General features: G+C 41.4%; 2 protein-coding genes and 1 pseudogene across 3 annotated transcripts in view; 1 reads left to right on the top strand and 2 right to left on the bottom strand.

Annotated features, from left to right (window-relative positions):
• Positions 1 to 3394, top strand: part of CNNM2 (cyclin and CBS domain divalent metal cation transport mediator 2) — a 123483-nt gene extending 120089 nt beyond the window's left edge. For both annotated transcript variants that reach the window (XM_006920898.3, XM_015596342.2), the window contains 2 exons: positions 831 to 1015; positions 1700 to 3394. In XM_006920898.3, the coding sequence (XP_006920960.2) occupies positions 831 to 1015; positions 1700 to 1909 (395 nt within the window). In that variant the 3' untranslated portion in view covers positions 1910 to 3394. The remainder of the gene's footprint in view (positions 1 to 830; positions 1016 to 1699) is intronic.
• Positions 3395 to 12583: 9189 nt separating this feature from the next.
• NT5C2 (5'-nucleotidase, cytosolic II) overlaps positions 12584 to 25992 on the bottom strand; it is a 76097-nt gene continuing 62688 nt past the window's right edge. Inside the window, exons 7-20 of the mRNA XM_025039140.1 lie at positions 24206 to 24297; positions 24011 to 24068; positions 22884 to 22977; positions 22212 to 22265; positions 20000 to 20034; positions 19725 to 19791; positions 18945 to 19196; positions 17752 to 17859; positions 17406 to 17472; positions 16524 to 16694; positions 15083 to 15134; positions 14900 to 14960; positions 14581 to 14757; positions 12584 to 14004 (exon numbers count right to left, since the gene is read on the bottom strand). Coding sequence (XP_024894908.1) covers positions 13762 to 14004; positions 14581 to 14757; positions 14900 to 14960; positions 15083 to 15134; positions 16524 to 16694; positions 17406 to 17472; positions 17752 to 17859; positions 18945 to 19196; positions 19725 to 19791; positions 20000 to 20034; positions 22212 to 22265; positions 22884 to 22977; positions 24011 to 24068; positions 24206 to 24297 — 1531 coding nt within the window. The 3' untranslated portion in view covers positions 12584 to 13761. The remainder of the gene's footprint in view (positions 14005 to 14580; positions 14758 to 14899; positions 14961 to 15082; positions 15135 to 16523; positions 16695 to 17405; positions 17473 to 17751; positions 17860 to 18944; positions 19197 to 19724; positions 19792 to 19999; positions 20035 to 22211; positions 22266 to 22883; positions 22978 to 24010; positions 24069 to 24205; positions 24298 to 25992) is intronic.
• Positions 21581 to 21699, bottom strand: LOC112470151 (annotated as a pseudogene).

Below are 25992 nucleotides of genomic sequence, written 5' to 3'. Positions count from 1 at the left end.
GAGCTTCATACAGTGGAGGGAAACTGTCATTTGAAGTTGGGGAGGCAGCTTTTGATGGGAATGATGATAGACTTTCCAACAGTTGCAGGGTGGGACCAGCTGCATGCCAGCTCCTCTGTGGGAGCATCTGTCAGGGACATATTGCAAAGAGGAGTCAGCCATCAGATGGAGAATTGGTCCCCTCTAATCCTGTGGCATGATGCAATTCAGGACCTGTCCAGTGTGGTCACCCAGTTAATATTTTAAAGAAAATGTATATTAGAAGCTATAGTGAACTTGCCCTTAAAAGCAGCATCTCTTAGACTCACCTGGACTTCTTTTCACTTTCACCTTTTAAGGGTTTGGTTTCTCCTAGTGTTCTTGAAATCCCGAGACAACCTTGCGTTGCCTAGTGGGGCTTTTATTGGAGTCAGAGATGGAGATAATAGGTTTGGCTGGGAGGTGAGGTCTGAGCAAACAGAGCTATTTGGATCCCTTTAAAACACATACCGATTTATGAATATTCTCAAGAGTCCTTTGCTTTTGCTTCTGACAAAATAATGAAGTGCCGCCTTTTCATAGCCCATGTTTTATATCAAGTAGTTTCTGTGCTTGGGCCTCGCTGCCCGTGGCGTGTGCGTTTCACAGCACCTGCGATGCCCCTGGCGTGGGCGTGCAGCCACAGCATCTGTGCGGTCGGAGACTTGGGGAGGACTGTGTTTGTTCCCATGAACGGGGCTGAGCAGCTGATACTTTTTTATTCTTTGGAAAATAGAAAGCTGCCTTTATTGGTTATATCTACCTCACTTGAAAGGTGGTTGGGTTTTTTTTTTTTTTTAATCCTTTGCCAGGTGAAAACAAGTCACCTCCTCGCCCATGTGGCTTGAATCACTCGGACTCTCTCAGTCGAAGTGACCGGATTGACGCAATCACACCGACGTTGGGGAGCAGCAATAATCAGCTCAATTCTTCATTCCTCCAAGTCTACATCCCAGACTACTCGGTGCGCGCCCTCTCTGATCTCCAGTTTGTCAAGGTAAGAGCAGTGAGCTGCTTGGCCAGACCTGGCAGTGTGAGGTCAACTCCCCAGCCCCTCTCCTGAGCTCCCTTTTGTCATTTTGTGGGTGCCCTTCCTACAGCTACTGTGCCCAAGGAAAAGGCAGCTTAGAAAAAACATTTATCTCTTTGGCTCTATCAAATGAGTTGCCAAATCAGATCTGGTTTTTTCGGGGAAGGTAGAGCTGGAGAGCAGGAAAAAAAAAAGAATAAACTTTTTTCAACAAATATTCATGCACTCAAGACTCTAGTGACTCTGGTTGGGCCCGAAAGGGCTGAGGTCAGAGACTCAGAAGGCTGGCCAGGATGGGGCGGGAAGAACCCTCCACTTCTGTGCTGGAGACAGGGTGCTGTTCTTAGTCTGAAATAAAGATGTCTTTTGGAGACAGAGCCAGCTTTAGCTGAGAAAGCCCATCTCTATTTTCTAGTCTCTGAAATTTTGAGACAAAATTTGGAAATGGCTTATGTCAGTAAAAACTGACTTATTCACCAGAGTCAACTTGAACTTTAGAAAGTGGATCAATTTATACGCAAGGATGACTTTCTCTTAGAGAAACTACTAGGGTCCTTTTGGGGAACTTAACATGTCATACAATATTCAGACAAGAGAACCTAAAAATAAGCTTTGTCTTGGTTTGTTTTCTGTACCATCTTCTGGCCCCAGATCTCGAGACAGCAATACCAAAATGCCTTGATGGCATCCCGGATGGACAAAACTCCTCAGTCTTCAGACAGTGAAAACACTAAAATTGAATTGACTCTTACGGAGCTGCACGACGGGTTGCCAGACGAGACGGCCAACCTGCTCAATGAACAGAACTGTGTGACACACAACAAGGCCAATCACAGCCTGCACAACGAAGGCGCCATCTAGGGCACGGCCCCCCACCGCCCTCAGCCCTCCTGTTCCCGTGGCCCCGGGCCAGGCCGCTCTGCCCAGCCTCCGTCTGACCATGAATCCCATTAGTGTGAGCTTGTGTGCCATGCTGCATCCCGCAACATCCTGAGACCAAAGACTTTGTCCCCTTCCTGGAAGCAGCAGAGTGAGGGCAGGAATGGAGACTAGAGCTGGGACGTTGACAGCTAGGGTGTGGCTTTCGAGATTTTGGAGATGAACTTCCGCCCAAATAGAATCATGTTTATTTTTTTCAGCTGTACCTTTTATTATTATTCACCCTCCTCCTTCCTTGATTTGCAAGAAGTTGGAAATTGTTGGGATTTATTTTTTTCACGAAATCATGTTTTTTAAAAAGTGTCTTTTGCAGAGTTCTAAGTCGTCCTGCCTGAACTCTGCTATGACCCCATGATGAGACCTAATAGGATGGACTTGTCCCTCCAGTCGCCTTCCTTGGCCTCCCCGGGGAGGGGCACCCTGCCTCTGTGCCTCAGCGGGTGTTGCTGTCGAACTTGAAGGGAGAATGAAGAAAACCGAGTTAATGCGGACCCGCCAAGTGCGTGGCACCGCGGGGTGGAGCCCGCATGGGACCTGCAGTCGCCTCTCCAAGCTCAGTGTTGTTTTAAGTTAATGTTTAACTGTGTCCCTTTCCCTCAGAAAGGTTTAACATTTGCTTGGAATGTGATTTTTGCTCCCACTCTAAGGAATTTTTATCACCAAAATGAATGTTAATGAATTTTAACCCCGTGGTTTATCATTGGCAAGAGGCAAGGTGACTTCACCCCAGCGCTCCTGGCATCTCCGCCGGCTCCAGCGCCCCAGCTTGCAGAGCGTGTCGCCCACCTCCCCGTCTCGCTCTGGTTAACCCACGATGCTGCTACACAGATGCCAAACGGAAATCTTCCACGGGGCTTTGGAGTAAACACGTGGTGTGGGGTTCAAGCGCCTCCCCTTCCCACTGGGACGCGTGTGATTGTTAGAAAAGGAGCCGGGCCTTCCGGCTGGGCTCTGTGCCCGGGCTGAGGCGGCATTTCTAGACCCATGTGCTGGAAGGAGGGGACTTTGGGGACTGCCAGCCCCTGCCCCTCCTGCCAGAGAGCCAGCTGTCTGTCCCTCTTCCCCTCCGTCCCTGGGCCCGTGGGGCCCAGCCGTGGCTGTGTCCCCCGCCCAAGGACCTCTGTGCCTCCCGCCTCAGATGCAGCCCATGCCAGAGGCTGTCTGTACAGCCAGGGTCAGTTCGGCCCCAAACAGGGATTCAGAAACCAAATGTGTGTTGTGGCCATTTCATGTGTGTCTGTCTTGTTTTAATACCAAATTCATCACGTGTAGTGAAATTAATGTCAGGAGGTATTACTTGAGTGAATTCATAACTATCTCACCTGTGTTTTAAGTGTTAGCCCAAGGCATTTGTGCATCTCGTTGGCAACATTCGTACACTGAAATGAATTCATACTGACCACAGTTTTCGTGCGGAATTGTCAGTCTGTGCCACATCTACACTAGCCAAGGAGACAGCGCTTTCTCCGCTGGGCCCCACTGAGTGAAGGGAAGCCCAGGGCTAAGCAGTTTTCTTCTCCCTCCTCAAGGGAGCAACATGCCACACAGGCTGGCTCTGTGGGGGTGGGACCTGTGCTTGGGGACTGCCAGCGACATGCTGGGCTTGCCTTCTGATGAGCAGCTTGGTGGCTCGCGTGTCATATGCATGCTTGGTATTTCCTGTAGGATGTTATTCCTGGAGTGTCGTCCTCAGAAGGTGCCATGCCCCTTACTGAGGGAAGTACTGGCTTTTACCTCATGGTAGAGAGTCACGAGGGTGCCCCCTAAGGGGGCTGAGTGGCCTGCTGCTGGCACCCAACCTGCCACCTTGGGATGGAGCCCTCGCCGTGCAGCTTGATGTTCGTGGGACTTGGCATCACGAGTGCTCCTTTTTATAAACAGATCCATTCAAGTTAAAACCTAAGTTTCTTAAGATGCATCCAGCTGGGCACAAACCCCAGGGTGATGCAGAAACTCGGGTTATCTGTAGTGAGCAGAAATGAGAGTTCCCTGTAATGAAATTGAGCCCGGGCCCTGCGGAGGGAGGGGCTTCTCCCCAACAACCACACCACACTCGGCCGGGACGGCACTGGCCTTCTCTGTGGTCTGGCGGAGCCTGGCCTGCCAAGCTGTGGTTCCTCTGGCCTTCGGGATCTTGGCCTGTCAGCCTCTCCTGGTCAATCTGTTTCTCCACACAGTCCATCCTGGGGTACCTTGTTACTGTAGGAGCCCCTGGAATCAGAGTTAACATGTCGGATCTTTTTCAGATCCCCGCTGTTCCTTTATGAATCCTAAAGCTCGGTGAAAGCCCGGGCAATGGATAAAGGATTGCAGCTGCTGCCTCTTCGACTTCAGGGAGAAACAGATGGCTTCTCAGTATTGTCTTATCTGCTCAGTGTGCTGGTGTTTTGAAAAGTCTTCTCTATAAAGGAGTGGGCAGGGGTGGCTTTGCGGTTGGGGCTCCCAGATGACAAAATTTTAGTGTCCCAAGTTTGTATTTATTTTCTATAAACTACTCTTTACCTTTTTGATTATTCACTGTTTTATAAGAACAGGGGATTCGAAGTAATTCCTGTCTGACCCCTGAAGGAATGAAGGCTAACATTTGGCTCTAGTTACATCTGCTTTGGGGAAAGCTCAAGACCTTTCAAAGAACACTCAGTGTCTGAGCAACCAGATTTCTCTTCCAGGCCCCACTTTCCTTCTGGAAACTAACTTCGGGGTGATGGAGAAATGCCAGCTCATTACTTCTCCAGGCAGCAGGAGAATGATTTTGGCTTAGAAAGTCTATGCAATTCTTGTCTATAAAGTAAGTGGGAGTCAGGCAGAGAAAGGCTATCGAATAGTCCAGATCTTGGTGTGCAGTGGTCAGTCCTTAGCATCGATCGGCTGCTGGCTTTGTAAATGTGGAGAGGTGGGCCGTGGAGCAGATGCAGGTCCTGGGGTCCTGTATCCTGCCAGAGCCGTTGTCGTCTCTCTGCACAGTGGCCCCTGCTGTGGAACCACCTCTTCCTCCTAAGTGGCCACTCTGGTTTTGCAAAGGTCCCACCCGGAATTGGATTCCTAGTATTCAGATGTCTCCAGGAGCATCTGCTTTCCCTTTGTAAATGAAAGTGGTTTTTTTCCTACTGCCTTAGACGTTCTTTCCCTTGTTTTATATTCATCAGGCAAGTCCCAAATCATGTAAACTCTTAGGAAAATAGGTCCTTAAGATTTGTACATGTATATTGGGTGTTAATCAACTAGCTTAAGCTGTGGTTCTTACTGAGTTTGACTTCGAAAGGGTAGTCACCCATTTAACTCTGTTCTTCCCTCCTTCCTCACCTCACTCCAGTCTCCATGCTGCCATGGTTAGCTTCCCCAAGTGGAAGGAAGTAGGGCATCTTACCATTCTCTAAAGTTATTTCAAGGAATTTTTGTGCAAATGTTGAATGCAGAACTCCACACTAATATGGAACATTAACTGTGAACATATTTACCTGTGCGATCCCCACAACCATATGACTAAAGCACCAGCTTGTTCAAGTCTAGGAAAAGAGTGGTAGATACAAGTAGAATTTGCATTTTTCCTAGGAAATGAAGCAACAGTACCTTGACCTTCTGCCCTCAGATTCTCTCGGGTTGAGGAGTAGACCTGAGTGTGCCATGGCTGATCGAGCCTGTATCTTGGCTGGTCAGCAATAAAAACAAAACCCAACCCTGTCATCTTATGAAAGCTAGTCAGGGGTCAGTGGCTATCTTCGCCTTTCCTGGGTCAGGAGACTAGGATTCCTCCAGTGTTCCCCAGGAGTGATCCCAGGCAGAGGACTCACCCGGGCTGGCACACGACCCAACCTCACTGGTGGCGTGCGTGGGCCATGGGACCAACTCCCCTCAGCTTTGGTCCTAGAGGCAGGTTTTTTGTTTTGCTTTGTTTTGTTTTTCAGGGGGTCGAGGCGAACTCCAAGGCTGAGCTGGCTGTGAAGGGTGTGGAGACTTTTGAGTCACCAGTGCTCACTTTCCTACTGAGGACACACGCTCTAGACCTGGGTCAGGTTTCATTCCATTCTGGGCTCTGGGCTAGTGGTGCTTCTGTCCAGCAAGGGTATCTGGGTAAGTTGTAAATTAACCCAGAATTAAGAGGGATGTAGAAAGTTCAATATGGAAATGATTTGGGGATTCAGAAACTTCTGGTGTAAGTTTATCAGTGATCAGACTACTCAGTGAATTTTAATACCTCAGGGCCATTTGCAGATCTTATCTTTTCGTATTTCTTTTGTATTCAAATGAGCTGATAGGAGAATAGGAGTTAAGAGAATTCTAAGCTGAGGTTCATTTGTCTCCACTCCAGGGTGAGTGATGCACCCAGGCCAGATCTTGTCAGTGTTACTACCATCCCTCAAGGCTGTGTCGGTGGGCCTTCCTACTCTAGATCATATAGGTGTTCTGTCTGCAGTGAATTCTTCCTTGCTGGTTGCCTCCTTCTGCCCTGTGTGGTCAGCCCTAAGGACAGGAGGGAAGAGAAGGTAGTTCATAGCAACTGCAGAGCTTAGAGCAGCTTCCCTCCCACCATCTTGGGCTAGGGACCTTCTTTGTTTCTTAGACCTTTTGGGTTGGCTCAATTCAACCAAATAAATATTCACTCTGTATATGCTAGAGCCACTGACATCATCTCACTAGAATTGTTCTAAATATCTTTTGATAGGAAATAGCAGGCTGTACTTGAAGTAACATGGAAATGAAGGTTTTTAGTGGTAGGAGAGTAAAGTCCTAGGAGTTTGTATTGCAAGGTTCCTGTGTACACAGATCCAACACGTACTATAAGGAAGTCTTCAGTCGGTACATGCTTTCAAGTTTTAATACCCAGGTGGGGTATTAAAACATGAACAGATCGAATGACTGAGAGTACCGTCTTGCATCACCTGGCAGGGTATCTTCTGTCATTTGCCCCCATCTGACCCACATGGATTCACAAGGGAAGTGATTCTTCTGGAGCTAGACTCCTCTGGAGAGAAGTATCGAAGGGACCTGGTAGAGCTTGGATGCCTGATCTTTTTGTTGGAGGCCTGGGCCCCTTAGATATAAACAGCTGTTCTCAGGCTCCCAGAGCAGAAAGGAGTGGGGGAGACTAAGGCCTCAGGACTCCCACTCCCCAGAGAGCCCCAGCCTAGCTTCTGATTCATTGATTCCCGTGTCTGAAGTCTATTGTGAAGGTAGAGTGTATCAGTCCATTGACTTTATTGTTCCTGGAGTCCTTTAAGTCCACAAATGTATATGGTTTATTTTATATTATTTATTATGTACATATGCCTCTAATGTTAGTATATCGTCTGTGACTAAAAGATCTGTTCTGGACCCCCTCGTCCATGGAGCCCATGGTCCTGTTGTCTCTTAAAGCGAGGGAGAAAGCAGCAATTTTTTTTTTTTTTTGTCTTAAACAGGTTGCTGCTGTTATGTTGGCCCTCGTGTCCCCAGCCCCTTTTATTGGGACCACCTCTATTCCTGATGACCAGTGTTGGGACAAGGATTGAAGCAGGTCTCTTACCTTGTGGCAGGGCCTCTCAAGTACCTCTGTGAAATACTTTAGGACGTGGTTTCCTGGTGACTGGGTCTATTCTCTGTGTAGTGGTACAGCATGGCCCTGAGACCAGAGCCTCCTCCTTCACTCCTACCCCCTCACCCCAAGCCAGGTCAGGGGCCTGACCCCACAATAGTAATGGCACCTTAATTCCCACCTTGGATTACAGAATCCATCTCTCTGGACCATGGAAGCTGTCTGGGCTTCTAATATGCCTTTTCTTGGTTTTGAGGCCCAATGCCAACATTGCCTTGGCCCTCAATTAAGACCCTGCTTTGTGTTCCATTTTCATCCTCCTTAGCCTTTACTCACTGTATCATAGTGTACATTCATGCTTTTCAGCAGTGAAGTTTTCTGAACACGGTATTCAGAGCGGTGTACGTAAACCTGAAGCACAAGTGACTGTATAGGTTTCATGAGCTGATTGTCATAATGAATGCATTTTATAATTGAAATGATGTTGTAGATTTACAATCTCCTATTTATTTTGTACCAATTTATTTGTAAATTTTGTGATTGTTTTAAAAGGTTTTTGTTCATTTCTATTCTATTTAGATAAATGATTTTCTGTTCACCGTTCTAACGGATGTGTGTTCCCTCTTTCCCCTTCATCCGTGCAACACCAGCCTTGCTCCCTTGCCCAGCTGCAGGGCTTTACTGGAGGGAAAGCTGGCATCGGCTGTCAGCATGGCAACACAGCAGGGCATTTCCTCTGCTCACATATCACAAAGTCTGTGTTAAAAGTGGGCGCTAGAACTGTGCCTCCAACTTAAAGCCTGATTCAGCCAATTCCAGGGTGGTGTTCCTTTCCCAGGATTATAGTCCCCTATCAGTTCATTTTAGGTAAAGACGCTGCCACTCAACTGCCCTGGACTTTTGCTGCTCAGTTACTAGACAAGACCAGAGGCCTCATCCAAGCCTCTCGTTGGCTCTCAAAGATAAAAACGGCTCCGTGCCTCTGCTCCTTGAAGCCTAGGAAGGAGAAAGGGTCCAGCACGCACAGGCAGTTCTCCCTCGAGTTAGAAACACTGGGCCCGAGTGTGGTGAGTCATTTTCCGAGCTCTTGAGGATTCGGTGGGCGCCTTTCTCTCTCATCCAGTGTGTGGTCCACATCCTCTTCCATCAGCACTTTCTCAAGGCTTCTCTTCCTTCCTCCCCCTCCTCACTTATATGTGACCAGCTCCTGAAGATCTTCAGGTCAAGGTTCATGGCCCCTCTGTGATCCATTCCTAGACCACATCTTTTTGGAATCTGTTTCTTCTTTACTCTTAGTCTCCATATTCCAAAGAGGACTGTACTCTGAGAGTTGAGCTTCATCATGACTGGTCCCTTACTTTTCCCACTGTCTTATTTAATCATGTTTGCGGTCTCTTGTCCTGTGGATGGAGACATTTCAGTGAAGAACTGCTGACAAGATGAGACACTGCCTGACCACCACCCCACCTTCCCCCAGTCATTACTCCCATTTCATGAGAGTAGAGGGAGGTCTGTATTTCAGGGAAGTGTTCCCTTCCTAGGAGCCTGTTTGCTTTCCTCAGGAGCAGAGCAGAAAGCGTGAGCGGGGCCGGGAAGGAATGCTCTCTCCAGCACATCCACTCCCAGCTGGCTACGTTGCTTAGTTTCTCCTGCTTTGTCTAGATAAATCCTGAGTTTAAATCAGAAATTCTCCAACGAAAATAGAGGCCATTTTCCCTACTGTGAGATGAGATTTGCCTTTCTGTCTGCATCCATGGAGTGCTCGTGTGTCGGTTCATTTCTAAGCTTTATTGTTAAAAACGCTCTGGGGTTTCTATTTCATATAACAAACTGTGCTCCCCAGGGCCTCTTCTCAGCTCAGCATTTCCGAGGACGCAGATAGTGATCAGAGGATCTTGTAGAGAAAGTAAGTGGTACAAACTGAATGACCTTTTCATAGCCTGGCGTTGATTTCTGAAAACATATCTGATACTTTTTAAAGGTAATTCAATAGAGATGATTCCTTATTAAAGCCAAAGAATTATATTAGATGGCTAGTAAGCTCTTTTGCTTTGTATAATTTCCATTGTTTTCCCTCCAAGATCCTCACATCTGTGACATTCTGGTGGCATGCCATCTCTCCTGGTGGATGACTGCAAGGCCTAAGGATACAAGGGAGAATCAGTTGCCAGAGTTGTCACAAGGGCTTTCCTGCTAGGGTATTAGTGATCGTGAAGCACTCAAACACGAGGCCAAGACAAGGCAGGAATTTTTAGATTGAGCCAGCTTCCCTACCACGGTCCTGCTACATCAGTGACTTGATAGCAGTGGGTCCAAATAGGAAGTTACTTGCTTCAGAAAACACCCACCCACAAGTCAAAGATGACCTCTGGTGAGAACCCTCTCTCTCAAAAAAAGCTGGACATTTAATAAACATTTTTCTATGCTGGGAAGGTTTGCTTGGCAAATCCTCTTTCCTGGGTTCTTGGGCACTTGTGAGAGCTGGAAGGACTATTGCTGTCTTTCATGGGAAGAACATGCACTCAGCAGCTTGGGCTCCAGTGTGTGTGCAGTGATGTTTATCCTGGCTCAGGCTCTTCAGGCCTCGTCTATAGCCCTGGCTAGACATAGCTTTATGGAGAGTTCAACAGGAGAGCAAGCATTTGGAGACATATTTGTACCTGATTTGGTTCAGGAAACAATGTGTCTGATCCACTTTTTTTTTAGTAATAAAATGGAGCAAAGATATCTTATTTTGTAGGAAGAAACAAAGAGACCAAACCAAAAATTGGTCATTGGTCATTTTGTTTTTTAAACTGGAAAATATAGATTACTTAGACTTGCAGAACCAGAGTCAACAAGCTTGAGATTGAAATATTGTGTTCAATTGGGAGTACTTTTTGTGTTAAAGCTCTTCAGAGGGACTTAAATTACTGTATGTATTTTACTTTTGAAATTACATCTTTGTTAGAACGAGTCAGATTGTCGTGGCCTTGGAATGACGACATTGTGTCTGAGGACAGGGGAAAAATGGTTGAGATTGCCAGGTTAAATAGAAAAGCTGCCTTGTTCATTCTGTAAATGAATGCATTCTTTTTATATGAGTTGCTTTCTGCTATTTCTACATGCCTAGCAGTGAGAACAGTGTGACACGCTGCTTCTCTTAGTTGTTAGTGGAGGTGTAGGACCAGCCGCCGGGAGTTACCATGACGCCTGGCTCTGCTTCCTGGCTGCTGCGTATGCGCATCTCCTCCCACTCCTTGGTGGTGGCGCACTAATTTTCTTTTGTTTTCCAGGCTGCTTGAAAGGTAGCTCCACGATAGAGCATTCATTCTCAGGGCCTCCTAAAGTGGTGTGTCATTTGAAATCGTTCCATTTGAGGAAAAACTTTTAAGAGCTCTATGCTCTAGTCATCAAGAAAGAATGTCATGAGAAACCTAAGTACTGAGACTACTAGACCAAGTGAGGAATTGGGCCATTAACTGTACAGCAGTAGCTAGATCATAGTTACCATTTTTCCCACCATCAAAGAATGGTTGAATAGTTTCCATAACACGGAATGTGGACAAGGCTCCTACCCTTAATGCAGACTTAGATATGCAGTTGTTTGTCTCGGGCTATTTGTGGTGAATAAGCAAAGTATTTTTAAATGCACTTGGCAGCCATGGAAAAATTACATGGCTTTAAAGTTGTTGACAAAATATTTCTTAAATAAATCTGATTTAGAAATATCTAAACATGGACAAAGTACTTTTAAATCTGACATGCCATTGAAAGTGGTTTCAAAGTGGTTGCTTAAAAACAATACTAACATGACTACAGGATTTGTAGCTCTAAGTTATTCTAGTTCTATTAAGAACCACTTCTCCTAAAAGCATCTTAAAAAGGGCAGTTGGGAAAGCTTGCCTTATATTTTAGGTCTCAGCAGAGCTCTGCTTATGGTAGGAGAAAAATCTAAAGTCTAAACAGAACACAACTTTCTTGGTTTTAACCAACTTTTCTGAAATATACCACCTGAGCTTTACTGACCATCTTTACAGAGATGAATGTACAGGGTGAGTCATCTTGCAGAGGGAACCCTGAACTGCTGCTGTGCCTCTGACCCGCTGCTGGGTGTGTGCACCAGGGTCCCTTTTAGCCTGTACATGCCCTAAGATTGTGAGTTCAGTCCAGCACACAAAAAAGGGTACCTGGTACTTTTACAAAGCCTGAACATTAGGTGGTTTCCAAAACCCCAGGAAAGGAATTCTGAAGAATTGGAAGATCTGTCTTCTCAGTTTTAAATGCATCAGGTTTAAAAAAGGTGGGGGCATCATCCATTTTAAGTTCAGCTTCAGAGAAACTCACATTCATGTTTAACGAGCCCAAGTGCAGTGCTGAGTGCCTGCCCATAGACCACTTACCCTCCAGCATACTCTTCTTCATAACAGGAATAATGTACATAGAAGGAACATTCCCTTCTGGGTCTTATAGACTCTTACGGAACCTTAGCTCTTTAAAATATATTTTTGTGGTCCTGAAGAAAGCTGTGACAGTAATGGAATTCTTTCTTACTGCAATTATGTATTTTTTTACTTCTTAGTCTTTGGACCCACTGCCAGAGAGACATCTGACCAAAAAAAACCCCAAAAAACAAAAACTACTAGATGAGAAGATCTTATGTGGACAACAAAATACAAAAAGTGTGGTAAATTAAAGCAAAGTGCTCATGTGAGTCCTTGCTCTAAAAGGAAAAGTATATAAATATACTATTATAAGTTAGCTCTGTAGTTGTAATAAGTAGCACATATTTCTAATACTAAGAATATATTTATTTCTGTAACTTCATGTAAAGCTACAGATATTGAAAATGGTGAGGTAATATGGCCTTGGCTAAGTTTCTGTGTTCTCTACCTATAAAATGACTTTTAAAAGAAAAAAAAAAAGTCTCACCTCATAGTCCTATACCAAAAAACTTTCCATGCAAGAATTTTGAGGTTTATTTAAGTAGTATAAATTTAACCATTAATTAACCATGCTAAAGTCAAGTTGATGTCACTAACCCAAACCTTAAACCCACCTGAAGACTGGTAGTTACAGAGCTGTGCTACAGGAAAGGGTCAAAGTCAGTATTAGAAATATTATACTTTATTGAATTCTAGAGCGGCTAATCTGCTCTCCCATGTTGACCAGTGACAATATGAATGGAAGAACTATGTGAAGGTTAAAGAGTCTACACCACTGTTAAAAATGTTTTAATAACATTCACTGTGTTGGGAGGCAGTTATAATACCCTAAAGTATATAGTAATGATCCATTCTTGTTCAAAACAACAAGAAGTGATTTCACTTGAGATTCCAAAGTGAATTTATTCACACTGATTGTGCCCTCTGCTTTAGTAAGGTTCCGGCTTACAAAGCCCGCTTACCATCCTCTACTTGGAAATACAGCAATGAACCCCAGAGGACAGAGAAGGCTGGAATTGGGCAGCGTGATTCACAGAGCCCACACAAATGAATTTTACTCAGTTATTCTGTAATATGAGGAGGAGGTTCCTCTTTTTTCTTTGGGGGTTTGCTCCGTTGTCCTCTTTCAGCTAAATTCTTTCTATAGATTGTTTTTTGGAAAACAAACATTTTTGGTATCAATCACAGAAGTGTAGAATAGATGAAGACTTTTGCCTCAAAATGAAATCACTGCGGTCCATTCCAGATCAACCCTACAACAAGGAGAGAACACTTCTGCAAAGCCACTGATGGGTAACAGCTTTTCCAGAGTCACTGAGGACACTTAAAAGCTCATAAAAGGAACCTAGACTGTAACAGAAGACTATATTTGATAATTAAAACTATATATTTCTCCAATGATATACAATACTATGTAATGCACTGAAAAAGATGGATTTTGGAGTAAGAGCACAATTTGTAACAATAGCATTTTTGGATCACTTCTTCCCATCATCATCCTTATTCCAGAGACCTTTCAGCAATACTGATAATGAAACAAGACATGGAAACAGTGTCACAAACCACGACAGAGCTCTCTGCATGCACTTCAGCCCAGCTTTACCCTTTCTTCCAATACAGATTTCATTACAATTTTGAACCATCTGTAGAGAATGCAGACACACAAAACTAAAACAAGTATCTCCCTATGATTAGAATATCTTAGACTCTTCAGAAACTTTTCAGATGTACCTTTGATGGAGTCACCCCCACACCCCTAGAACCCAGACAGGGACATGGTCTGTTCCTGTGAGTCCTGCCAGAAAGTGTTTAATGGGTACTTAGAGTTTTGGTTTTCCTTATTCTTCCTCCTCCTCCTCCTCCTCCTCTTCATCATCATCTTCATCATGGCAGTGTGTAATTTCCTGGGGGGCCAGTGGAAAGAGGTTGGGGGGTTTAATCTCGCTGATCGACCGTGTCAGTTGGTGCCGCTTGTAGTCAGAATCTTTGAAATCCACTGAAGTACGGTTCCGGGTGGCAAGGGGGGACTCCATCTCATTGATATCTACATGTGTGTGTTCCACTGTTGACTCATGAGGCATCTAGAATAAAGTCAGAGGTTCAGAAAGTGGAGGGGGCAAAATAGCTATTTCCCCAGTTCCCCCTTTAGGTGGCCATACACGGGGATGTCTATCCTCGACCAGAGGCCAAGCCATGTTAGATACTGAAGTGTCTTCCCAGAACTACCTAAAGCTACCTATCTTCTCTCTCCAACCCTCAAAACTGTGCCCAGATTGTTTACTATAGTCTGAAACTGAATAAGATGGGAAAAAAAGAGAGCCTTATTTCTCATTTCACAGAAAAACAGTGCTGAAATATAAATCAGTATCAGAATGGAATATAAAAACCACATTTCTCTCAATTAGTGCTAATAAAAGAGGAAAGTCTTCACCGTTTAAACAACTTTTAATAGAGTAGATTTCAGAGTAAAGTTATATCCTGTAATCTATCTTAATCACACTTTCTCAAAGACTCCTTTTTGTGCAACCTGCCCTTGGGCTTCGAGCATGTTAAAAAGGAATGATCCAAACTCTCCCATCCCATCCCACAAAGCTGGCTGCAGATCTTGGCCTTCAGAATATCTTAACTGTAAACAGCCTACAGCTGTATTAACTCACCAAGACATGGGCAGCTCTGAAGAGGTAGCTGAATGGGTAATACAGCAGATTGATGAAAGATGCTGCATAGAGATCAGCATAACGCATCACCTGACTGGCAAAGAGGGTCTGCCGGGAGCCACTGCGAAACAGGCTTCCCATCATCCCATAGCACATATCCATATCATGAGTTACTTTCTAAAAGAACAACGGTGATTGTCAGCTCATTCAAAAAAATATTTATTGAGCACTGGCTATGTGCCAGTCCTTGTATAAAATCAAATAGGAAAATCACTTAAACTTTATTTTCTAAGTTTTCTCCCAAATCCCACTTGGATACCTTAATACGTCTCTGGATGGAGCTAATGTCTGGGCGCTCATTGCTGCTGCTGTCAAGGTGCCTGGAGACAAAAAAAAAATCCAGTGAAAATGTCTAGAAAAGACATCCCTTACACCTAGGTGACTCCCAAAGAGGTAGATAGGTTTTAGGGAAGAAAATTTTAGAATTAGGAAAGAAACTTACTTGTAGAGTTCAGCCAAGAAAATATCCAAGCTCTGAAGCTCTTCAAAAAGTGCTAGTTAAGGTTTGGAAAGAAAAGGAAAATGTTTTAAATAAAAAGCATCCAGTTTTTAACTATTGCTAAAAACTATATTAAAAAGTTGTAGATATGACTGAAAAGTAAAGCCATAAGTGAGTAGATAAAATTACTTTCTTCCTCTGCCCCTTCAGGAAAACTTATGCACATATCCTGTCTGCAATCTGGCAGCAGACGAACACCAGTTTCCTCTAACTGCCCTTCTGACTACGACTCTCCTTCCAACCAGATGCTGATTCTGAGCTCACCAAGTGCCAATTCATATTCCTATCTAAATCGTATTAGCAAAGCAAGTAGTAAAAGAATTAGGTGACTTGTCTAGAGTTACAAGTCCAGGAAATACAGCCAAATCACCTAGGTGTCTAGAACTTCACAGATGGAAAGCTGAAAATGTGGGTGAAAGGCTAGCCTGAAAATCCCACTGGTAAGTATAAACAACAGCAACTGCTAGCGTCTACTACATGCTTTCTGTGTGTTCCAGCTTTTCTCAACCTGGGTTCCCCAAAGAGAATTAAGCTTTAATGTATCTACTGTATATAAAAAATTTATCTGCCATTTTTGCGAGAACTGAAGAGTCATTTGATCATCTTCTCTGGGGTCTGGATGAGGAGCCTTGGTTGAGAAAGACTGTTACTTCTACCTTCTTTATACGCACGTTACCTCAGTCAAGTCTCATCAGCTCTATGAAGTAGGTATTATTATTATCCTCATTTTCGCATTTGAGGAAACTAAGGTACAAGTGTCTCAGTAACTTGCCTAAGGGCATGCAGGCATTACCTTTCACCACACTGGGTGATGCTAGTAGCTAGGACTGGTTGGATAAATTGTCAAATATCTTTACTACATACCTAGATCCAAGCTCATATTTCAGTGTACACAGTGTAGCTCATTTCAAGGAATGCAATTTGGCCTCATTCTCTACTTCTTAGAAGAGCAAATAAAAAATACCAGGAGGTGATTAACACTCAGAACCATCAATGCCCCATAATCCCAGATATGGGTTGGTAGCCAAAAGACTGGAACTAGTAGCTTGGTTGGACAAATATGGGACTACAGAGGAAAGTAGAGTTCACAGGTTAGTTGCTATTATAATATAACTTGGGAGAATAACATTTTATACTCAACCTTGATGGGATTCAAGAAGAATGCTAAACAAGATAACCTCATATTACCTCAAATTCCGGAGTTCTGTGAAATATCTGGCTATCTGGGAAGGAGGTATACAAACAGCAAGACCTGTCTTTTGAATACTTCTGACCTCATGCATACAAAATAATGGTTCATCAAAGAGGACTGGTTCACAGCTGGCCATTTAGATAAACACTAGCTATATCAACGACTGATAAAATAAGAGTAATGGCTCCTTACAACTCTTATCAGTCCAGACGTGCAGCTCCTGTGCAAGTTCAGGAATCACCAAGAAAGTTCGCCACCCTTGCCGTTTCTTTGATTTTAAAATATCCCCAAAAATGTGATCTCCAATATACAAAATGTCCTTCCCCTTGGCTCCTAACAGATCACAGATTGTATCAGATGAACCTGAAACAATGGAATGAACAATGAGAAAACGAAAATGTCTCCATATTAAAAACTAGTGCCCCAAGTACCATAACCATTAATATAATTGATTTTATTCTTATAATTATGTGAGGGACATATCTAGAAAAGGAGCTCAATTGTGGGTCATTGTCTTTAAGACTCACGATTGTCTTCTTTTCATCATTCTTTTTATTGCCTCTAAGACAAGGCTTTCAGTTCCACTGTGCTGACCAGGGCTCTTGACCAAATCCAAGAGCAACAAAACTACATGTCTCACAGCTTTAGTGTATATAACCCTCACAAGTACCACTGCATTTTCTCATAACAGATTGTCCATTAAATTGGTTTTGTTCAACTGTTTCTCACTCCAACAAAATATCCATTTGTGTCCACAGAGGTTCCTTAAGGACTCCTTGAGAAGCACCTCAGACGATTCCAGGACACTCAGAAAAGCTTCAAAATAAGTAAAAGGATGGGGAAAATGGATCCTTTCAGCAAAAATCAAAGATTCATTGGGACATAATAACAACTTCTCAAACCCATTCTCCCTGCCTCCTACTGCATTAGTAGGTGACTTAAATATACCTTCAGTAGATGCTATCTTTAGAATCCTAAAAGGTATATGTGCCACTATGCTGGGAGGGAATCAGAGCTTTCACAGTGAGGTCTGAGCAAAGACTTACACGAAATAAAGGGAAGTGTGCAACTCACCTCCTGAATAGACAATACCATGCTGTAAGGGGCCTGTGTAGGTACCAATTTTCAGTTTGCCAGTTTTCTATGAAAAGAGAATATGGACTTTGTAGTACTTTATCATTCTATCAAAATCTCCACCCAAAATGCTACCTGGCTAGGCAACCATATGAACGGCGCTTTTGAATTATATTCTTTTAAATTATTTGGCTATATCAATTAAGACCAAAACTCTTAGAATAATTTAAAAAAAAAAAAAGATATGGCTAATTAGTTAAAAATACCTGTTTCCTTAGGGAGAGTAGGAATGGGAAAAGGAGAAACATGAAGGACAATGTGCTAATAGATCATCCTCTTGACTTACAGTATCCACCTGGCGCAGTACTGTGCCTTCTCCAAAAAAGAGTGGTTTCCGTGCATCCACCAAGATCAGGTCAAAGTAGGACTGCCATGGTCGATGGGAGCTCCCTGGCTGATGAAGGAGAAACAGCAAGAGCTGAAACGTCACTCCTAACCTTAAGGCACTCAGATGCAAGGAATGTAGAAGTAGTGATATATTCAAAAGAGTCCACTATTTAATTAAAAACATATTCTATCTTATTATAAGCCACATCCTTTTGGGAGCAGGCATGGTGAAAATATAAATAATGACTCCAAAATCTCTATATCTTCAATTATTTAATCTACTACTTATTAACTTATTTCACAGCAAATTAATACATGAAAGTGTGTTCATACTGTGAAATGGGCTAAAAAAGCCTCAAGGGGCTAAGGAGGGACACAAATCAAAACTCAAGAGAAATTAAGAAAGAGGCAGATCAGCATCAGAACAAAAGTACATAAACTAACATGGAACTATTAGGAAATTTTACTGGTTATGTCTTCAGAATGATGGCTCTAGGTATACATTGGCTTTTGCCTCATACTGCAGGTTAACCACAGCACTAATGTAAAAATTATGCCCATTAATATTATGCCCATCCTGAAATGGCATTAATCATTTAAGGTCAAGCTGAAAAGCACTGCATTCTGTGCTTTTGGGTGACCTCAAAGCAGGAATTTACTGACATTTATTCAAAGAAATCTAGTCGAAATCCCAAGAGTATGTGATTAAATTGCATTGAATGTTCCTTAAATCTAAGTGCAGTTATGCTGCAGAAATATAGACTTCTCTGCTAAGTATCAAGGTTAACTGTTCTCTTGGCACAATAACTAATGGTAAAATCTAGATGGCATTACGAATATACATATTTTTTGTTTCTTTTAATCGGGTATCTTCTTCAACCTGAAAATTCTTTTCATTGCCACACAAACTTAACAATTCTGCATAGAACTTCTTGGGCATAAACTTATTCTGATCCCATCCTACTTAATATGACATGAATCTCTCTTTTGTTTCTCTGTACCAAGTTTTCCGATTGCTAGCAACTTTAAATTTTACCGGCTCCTGCAAGATTTCTGGATGGTTCCTGACCAATTCCTAACCATCAATATTTCAGGCTGATTAAATGCATTTATTATTACTAAAGCAATGGTCTATTAATTTACACGTAGTACCTTGGGGCCATGTGGGAAATCGAACAGGTAAGTCATAATTTTCTGGAAAAAAAAAATCCAACATAAGATCCATATACTACTTCTGCAAAAGAGAAAACCCCACAAGCTTTTCATAAGACATGTATTTTTCAATATAAGATTCATCGCATTCTTATTTTCTCTAAAGTTTATATGGAAGCCAGAAATTAATGCTTCATCATTAACCACAAACATACAAAAACTTCTGACATTCCAATAAGACATGGGCTTCTTCTAGGAGAGAGTTTTATACAGATTCATCCATATATCCCTATCCAATTCAACTAGTGGACTGGAACACATATTTGGAAGTAAAAGACATTTGATGCAGAAGCATGGAGAAAACTAATGACTTACATGGAAATAACATACCTTGGCCTTCTTACTAATGTTCCCAGACCAACTAAGCTAATGAACCACTGGCTTTGTAAGCCACTTACTCTAAATCGCCAGATTTCTAAATCAAGATTTTACATAAAGAAGATGGGAAGCACTGAACTTCTTGCTACTACTATGAACTTGTAACTGTCAGCAAAAGTAAGATGAAGCTAAGGAGTTCAATCGGCTTTTCTACATGCTTTGTAATCATGGCAAAAAAAAAAAAAAAATGTAAATTAAGCAGTAGTAAATTTTGACGGCTAAGAGTTAAAACATCTTTGAACTATCTATTGCTGTCTGTCTCCCAATAGCGGGGAGGGTATGTATGCATGTACAATAAAGGGTGTGATTTAAGTTTATATATATAATGTGCCAAAGAGGCACAGAAGCCATTTTATAATCAGCATAAATGTTGTAAATAAACTCCGAATTAAAGCGTTCAAGTAGCCAACTGTAATCAGGGAAAATAGTCAAAATAAAATATTTAGGAAAATTTGATGTAGCCCTTATATTATGTATTTTTGCTCTTTTCACTCTGCTTTCAAAATGAAATGGCAGAAACTACCCTTAAAAAACTATCTTCCTCATTATCGTAACAGTTCTTTAGTCCAAAATAATTCCTCTGTATAAATAAACAAATATGAATATTATGCACTTACATCTTCATGGGGCTCAGAAGCAAAGGCAGTTTTCCCTGAAATTTAATAAAATGATGAGTGAAATACTAAAGCACAAACATATATTCATTTAAACTGTGAGGTAGTCATATGCTGCAGGGGTCCCCAACCCCAACTGTTAGGAACTGGGCTGCACTATAGGAGGTGAGCGGCAGGCAAGCCAGTGCAGCTTCATCTGTATTTGCAGCCGGTCCTCAGCGCTAGCATCGCCGCCTCAGCTCCACCTCAGATCATCAGGCATTAGAGTCTCATAGGAGCACTGGTCCCTGGTGCCAAAAAAGTTGTGGACCACTGATATAATGGACTTTTGTCCACTGAAATAACAGGAGATGCCCTTTAAGGGTTGGTTGGTTTCAGAATTTTGCATTTGAAAAACCACATTATCATTATGCATGAATTAACAAATGTAATATACATGGTGTAGATAATATATAGATTTCACATAAAATGACTCATAGAAATGATTATATGCTTATTAAAAACATATATCTACCTTCCTCATTATGTCTGCCTCTAGAAAGAGTTTAAATTAACTTGTGATCTCTTAAAGTATGTGAATTAGGTGTGCTACAGATCAGGAGAAGCTGATTTTAAACATCACCAGCAAAATCCTCTATATAGGGAGATACAGCTTAATTGCATATACTTTCCTTTTAAAAAATATCTTGCAGAAATAAAACAATGTGTGCAGGATGCAACCTAGCAATGTCCAGATGTGCCAGCAGATACATAAGGAAATTCTAACTCCTATGTCACCAGAAAGAAAAACAGCTTTTTTTTCTCTCACAGTAAATAGATTCCTTTACTCAAATTCTTCTGGACCTCTCCTGACCCCCTCAGCATTCTTTCTTGAAACAGGTGGGGGTGGAAATGGAGGGGAAATGAGGTACAAAGACCAAAAACAACAAATCTGTACCAAAGTACTTTGAGAAAATATTGCACTATGCTACTTTTACTCTGTAAGAAAAGGAACATGTATCTCATCTTATGGCTGTGTGTGTGTTTACTTTTTATTTTGAAATAATTTCAGACTTTTAGAAAAGTTACAAAAATAGTCCAGAAGATTCCCATATATTCTTCTTCCAGCTTCTCTTAATATCAACAGTTTCCATAACCACAGCACAATTATTAAAACTAAGAAATTAACATTAGCACAAACTATTAACTACAGATTTTTCTGAATTTTATTAAGTTTTCTACTAGTGTCTTTTAAGATATTTCAATTATCTATCTATCTATCTATCTATCTATCTATCTATCTATCTATCTATCTATCTATTTATTTGGTGAGGCAACCCTTGGTTGACCTCACAGATTGCAAGGACCTTGTCAGCTTACAATCCTGTATTTTTTATTTTTTTATGCCTACAGCACCTGGTCTTCCTAGTTGGTCTCCCATCCAATATTTCAACTAGATTGATATTTCAATTATCTATCTATCTATCTATCTATCTATCTATCTATCTATCTATCTATCTATTTATTTGGTGAGGCAACCCTTGGTTGACCTCACAGATTGCAAGGACCTTGTCAGCTTACAATCCTGTATTTTTTATTTTTTTATGCCTACAGCACCTGGTCTTCCTAGTTGGTCTCCCATCCAAGTGCTAACCAGGCCCGACCCTGTTTAGCTTCCAAGATCAGACGAGATCAGGCTTGTTCCGGGTGGCATGGCTATAAACTTTTTAAGATATTTTAAAGCTTATTATTTCCTGTTATGTTAAAGACAATTTAACAGTTACATATATGTACATTTAGACATTCTGACATGGTGGTTTATGAACTTACTATGAACTTGGGAAAATTATTTAATCCCTTTATTCCTCAGTTTTTTCATCTATAAAGCAGAGGTAACAAAACCTAATTCAGGGTTATATGGAAGATTAAATGAGATAATGCATGTAAACACTTAGCATGCTGATGTGCACACAGTAACCACTCTATCTGCTTTTATTATAATTAAAGCTATAAAGACAAATGGAATACTAGGTCTTCTTGACTATCAACAGACAAGAAAAACTATACTAAGATCTATACTCTAGCTGAACACTCATGGTGATTATACTTGGCATATATTATGCCAAGACAAAAAAATATCACCCCTTGTCCATTTTGCTATAAATAGGCATGTTATTCATTTCCCTAACAGGTAAAGCAAGCTCTCATGCAGATCTATTTTCCCTTTATTACTTACATCTTTGACTACATACTTCTCAAGATTTTCAACTGTTTTTTCCTTAAGGGAGCCCTAGGGGAAGAAAAAGGGAAATAAAAGAAGAAAATCAGTTTTTAACAGTTTATAAGACAATTGTGTCTACTAATAATCCAAATACATTTCTTAAGTATTTACCAAAATGGAAAAGTAGATAAAGTGAAGAAGGCCAGGATATAGTGACAGATGTGATTTGCTGCAACTCTGCCTCCAAAATGTGTTTAAAAAAACTATTTTTACTTTAAACTAGAAATAAAAAGGCATTTCATATTTACTCAGTAAATTTATAATAAATGTAAATATTAGTGTGATTAGTCAAGCGTGAGATATTTGAAAAAAACAAAATGATCATAATCATCCCCAAAGGATACAGTAAGTATATTAACACTAAAATCTCTTCTCAGTATGCTTGGGAATTACAAACTGAAATAAGATCTAGAAGCCAAGCACCACCATTGAGGAAAGATCAGCATCACCTCTGAAAGCAGGACAGCTAAAGACAAGAGTAAAAGTATTACAGCCAGCTATCACTAGGGGAAAGATCCACTTTTTTAAGAGGAAATATTCTGTTCTATTTGCACTTAGAAAGTTAATGTGTCAAATCATAAAATACATGCCAGAGAGTGAGCAGGTGAAGAAGCAGCTCTTAGGTACCTTGTAATGAACCCAGTCAACAGCATCTCTTACATCTTGGAACATACTCCGGTAAGACATGAAGAGGTCTCCATCTTTAAATCCTGTTTCACAGCTACAGAAAAATGAAAAGAACATGACAGGGAATCCAAAGGGGGGTAAATAAAATGAATATCAAACACTGCCCAGGGACCCAAAGGTTCCATTATTACGTGGATAAAGGTGCTGGCTAATTAGGAAAATAATTACTCCCTAATGAAAATCCATTCTGACCACCAGAGATGACTATAGTATTCAATGGAATACAATAATTGTGCACAAATACAAAGTGATAGAAGAATATACTGAATGAAAGCTAAAAGGCCAGTTTCAAAAATGTCAAGTTCTTTTATTCATCACTTTTAAGAAACAGGTTCCCATCAAAGAAATTTTAAACCCTAAAATTGGTAATTTAGGTTCTCTGCACCAACTTTTCTGACGTTGTCTCTAGGTACAAAGGTATTGCCCGCTTTCTATTTAGCTTAGTGACTTACTGCTCCACCAAATTTAGTGCCTTGAGTGGATAAGGCCTACAGGGGATAAGAAGTTAGCAAACTGGTACATATGGCTGAACTTTCACCAGTGGTTATGAATTCCCCCGCAAAAGGAGAGGATAACTTGTTCAAAACTTTAGCAAAATTTTACTTCAGGGAGGATAAACAGTATTTATTCCTCAATCAAATCTTGCTGGGCCTGGGAATGAAACTAAATTACCATCCCTGAATGGCTCCTAGGTAGCTGCTGTGAAATGAGTAGGGGGGTTTTAGTGTAATTCTGCTTGGACAGATAATCATCACACAAACCTCCCACTCAGTTGTCACAATTAGCACCTCTGCTGGCCGTCTTCATTCCCAGGAGAAGCCAATCAGAAGTGGTCCCTTCCAAACATGGCTGCAGCACACTGGCAAGGAGAGGGGCCGTGTGGGAGGTGAGAGCCTGCATGGAGCTGCTGGTGCTGTCCCATCTCTCAGGCTGGCAATGTGGCATCTCTCACTAGCACTAAATTCACTTCAGAAAAGCAGAAAAGACCTACAATGGCCAGTTCTCTAAAACCCTGTACATTAATTTTAAAAAAATCAATTGGTAAAAAAATTATAGTATGTACATACCTGGTATATCTGGGACAATTAGTAAAAAAATCTACTAGGCAGGCCAACAGGTAGGTTTCTGAAAAATGAAGAATAGATATTCATAAGCTATAAGTGAGATAATTTAAACTTATTTCATTACCTCCCTTGAACAAAGATAAATCATCATGGAAAGAAGAGAAAGGATCGGTATATATAAGCATAGAATGAGTCTACCTGGTAGGTTGAATAGTGTATTCAGAATGTAAAATCTTTCAGTGTCATCTCGTTGGATAAATTTATTTGGATACTGCTCTCTAGTTTCTGGTCTGAAAGAAAAAATTTTAATTAACTGACACTCAAAAGTTAACATTATAATAACAGAAATATTTGTCATTCAAAAATGCATTCAAATATTTTGGTGGCTACATACAAAGCAGGATTCCAAATATTACACATGAAGATGAACAAGCTTGGGTTCCAGTTCTAAAAGTTCTCAGTCTGATAAGGGAGGTGAGTTACATACACAGACAATTATAACAAGATGAAAAATCACAACTGCCACAATAAAGGTGCAAAGAGCTATGAGGAAACTGAGGAAGGGGAGACCATTTCAACTTAGGGGGTAGAGAGAAGTGAATGTGGGAGTGAAGAGAGGAAAATCTAGGAAGGATTCATGAAATTGGCGGCATATGAGCTGGTCCTTAAAGGCTAGGTAGACCAATTCAGAAACTAGTCCAATTTGAGTAGAGAAAAGGGAGCACAGGAAAAAAACAAACAAACAAAAAAACTAGAAAGATAAATTGAGGCAGATCATGCTATTGTTCTTATACTTCATTCAGGGGCCAAAGAGTACCACCGACAGTTTTTAAGCAGAGGGATAAAATTATCAGAGCTGAATTGTAAAACCTTTAAATTAGTTGCAGTTTTAGGATAAAGTGGAAAATGAAATGTGATTTTACAAAAATGGCTACAAATTCTTCCTATCCCTTTATATTGTGACTGCAATTCCTCTGATTAAGAGATTCCATCCTTGAATACAGGCTTGAACAGCAGTAAATGGGATCCAAATACGAGACTTGGAAAACACTTGTGCATTGGGGCTTACCTACACTTGCTGCACTTGGAACTCTGAGACTACTAAGTGAATGCGAGTGAGATAACTCACTGGAGGATAAAAGGCTACATGCAGAAATGAGGCACCCTAGTCAACAGGCTGCCAGCTTCCAGACATGTGAGGCAATTCCAGATCAGCTAAGCAACCCCAGAACTGCCCAGCTGACTCTCAGAATTTTGAGCTAAATAAAATGGTCATTGTTCAAGCCACTAAATTTTAAAGTAATTTATTATGCAGCAAAAGCTAACTGACACAGAGACAAATGACTGGGAGGTCCATTAAGTAATAATTGCCGCAGTCCAGATATGAGCAGTAGGGTACCTGCCCTAGAGTGGTGGCAAAGGAAATTAAAGGGAAAATTACATTCAAGAGAGACTGTCAAGGTAAAACAAACAAGATCAGGCAATTGATTGGGTGTGGCAGATGAGGAACATGAAAATCGAAGATAATGATGCTCACACTGAGGTCTCTCTCAGAGTTGGCACTACCATTAACAGAAATATGAAAACTGGAGTAGATATAAGAGTTTTATTTTGGATACATTAAGCTTAAGTAAACAGATTTTTATAGCTAATTAGAAACAAAGGTCAAGAACTTAAAACAGAGATTCCGACCTGAGAGATAACTGGAATCATCTCTACACAGGCAGTAGGCGAAATTATGAAGACTATTAAAATAGATAAGACCACTTAAGATATAGAGAACGATGATTGAGATTATATCGATGGATAACATTTAGGGTTTAAAATAAAGCCAGTGAAACCAAAGTTTGAGATGCACGAGAACTTGGTGAGTGAAATGAAATATTGCAAGAAGAGGAAGGGGGTAATATGAAGAAAAATATTACAGAGAAACCAAAAGGGAGAACTAAAATATAAAAATGCACAACTGTCATGGTAAATTTATA

This window comes from Pteropus alecto, unplaced genomic scaffold (genome assembly GCF_000325575.1).
Source record: "Pteropus alecto unplaced genomic scaffold, ASM32557v1 scaffold177, whole genome shotgun sequence".
Taxonomy (NCBI): domain Eukaryota; kingdom Metazoa; phylum Chordata; class Mammalia; order Chiroptera; family Pteropodidae; genus Pteropus; species Pteropus alecto.
The sequence above is the reverse complement of the archived record's forward strand: the minus strand, read 5'-3'. Positions and strand labels throughout refer to the sequence as shown.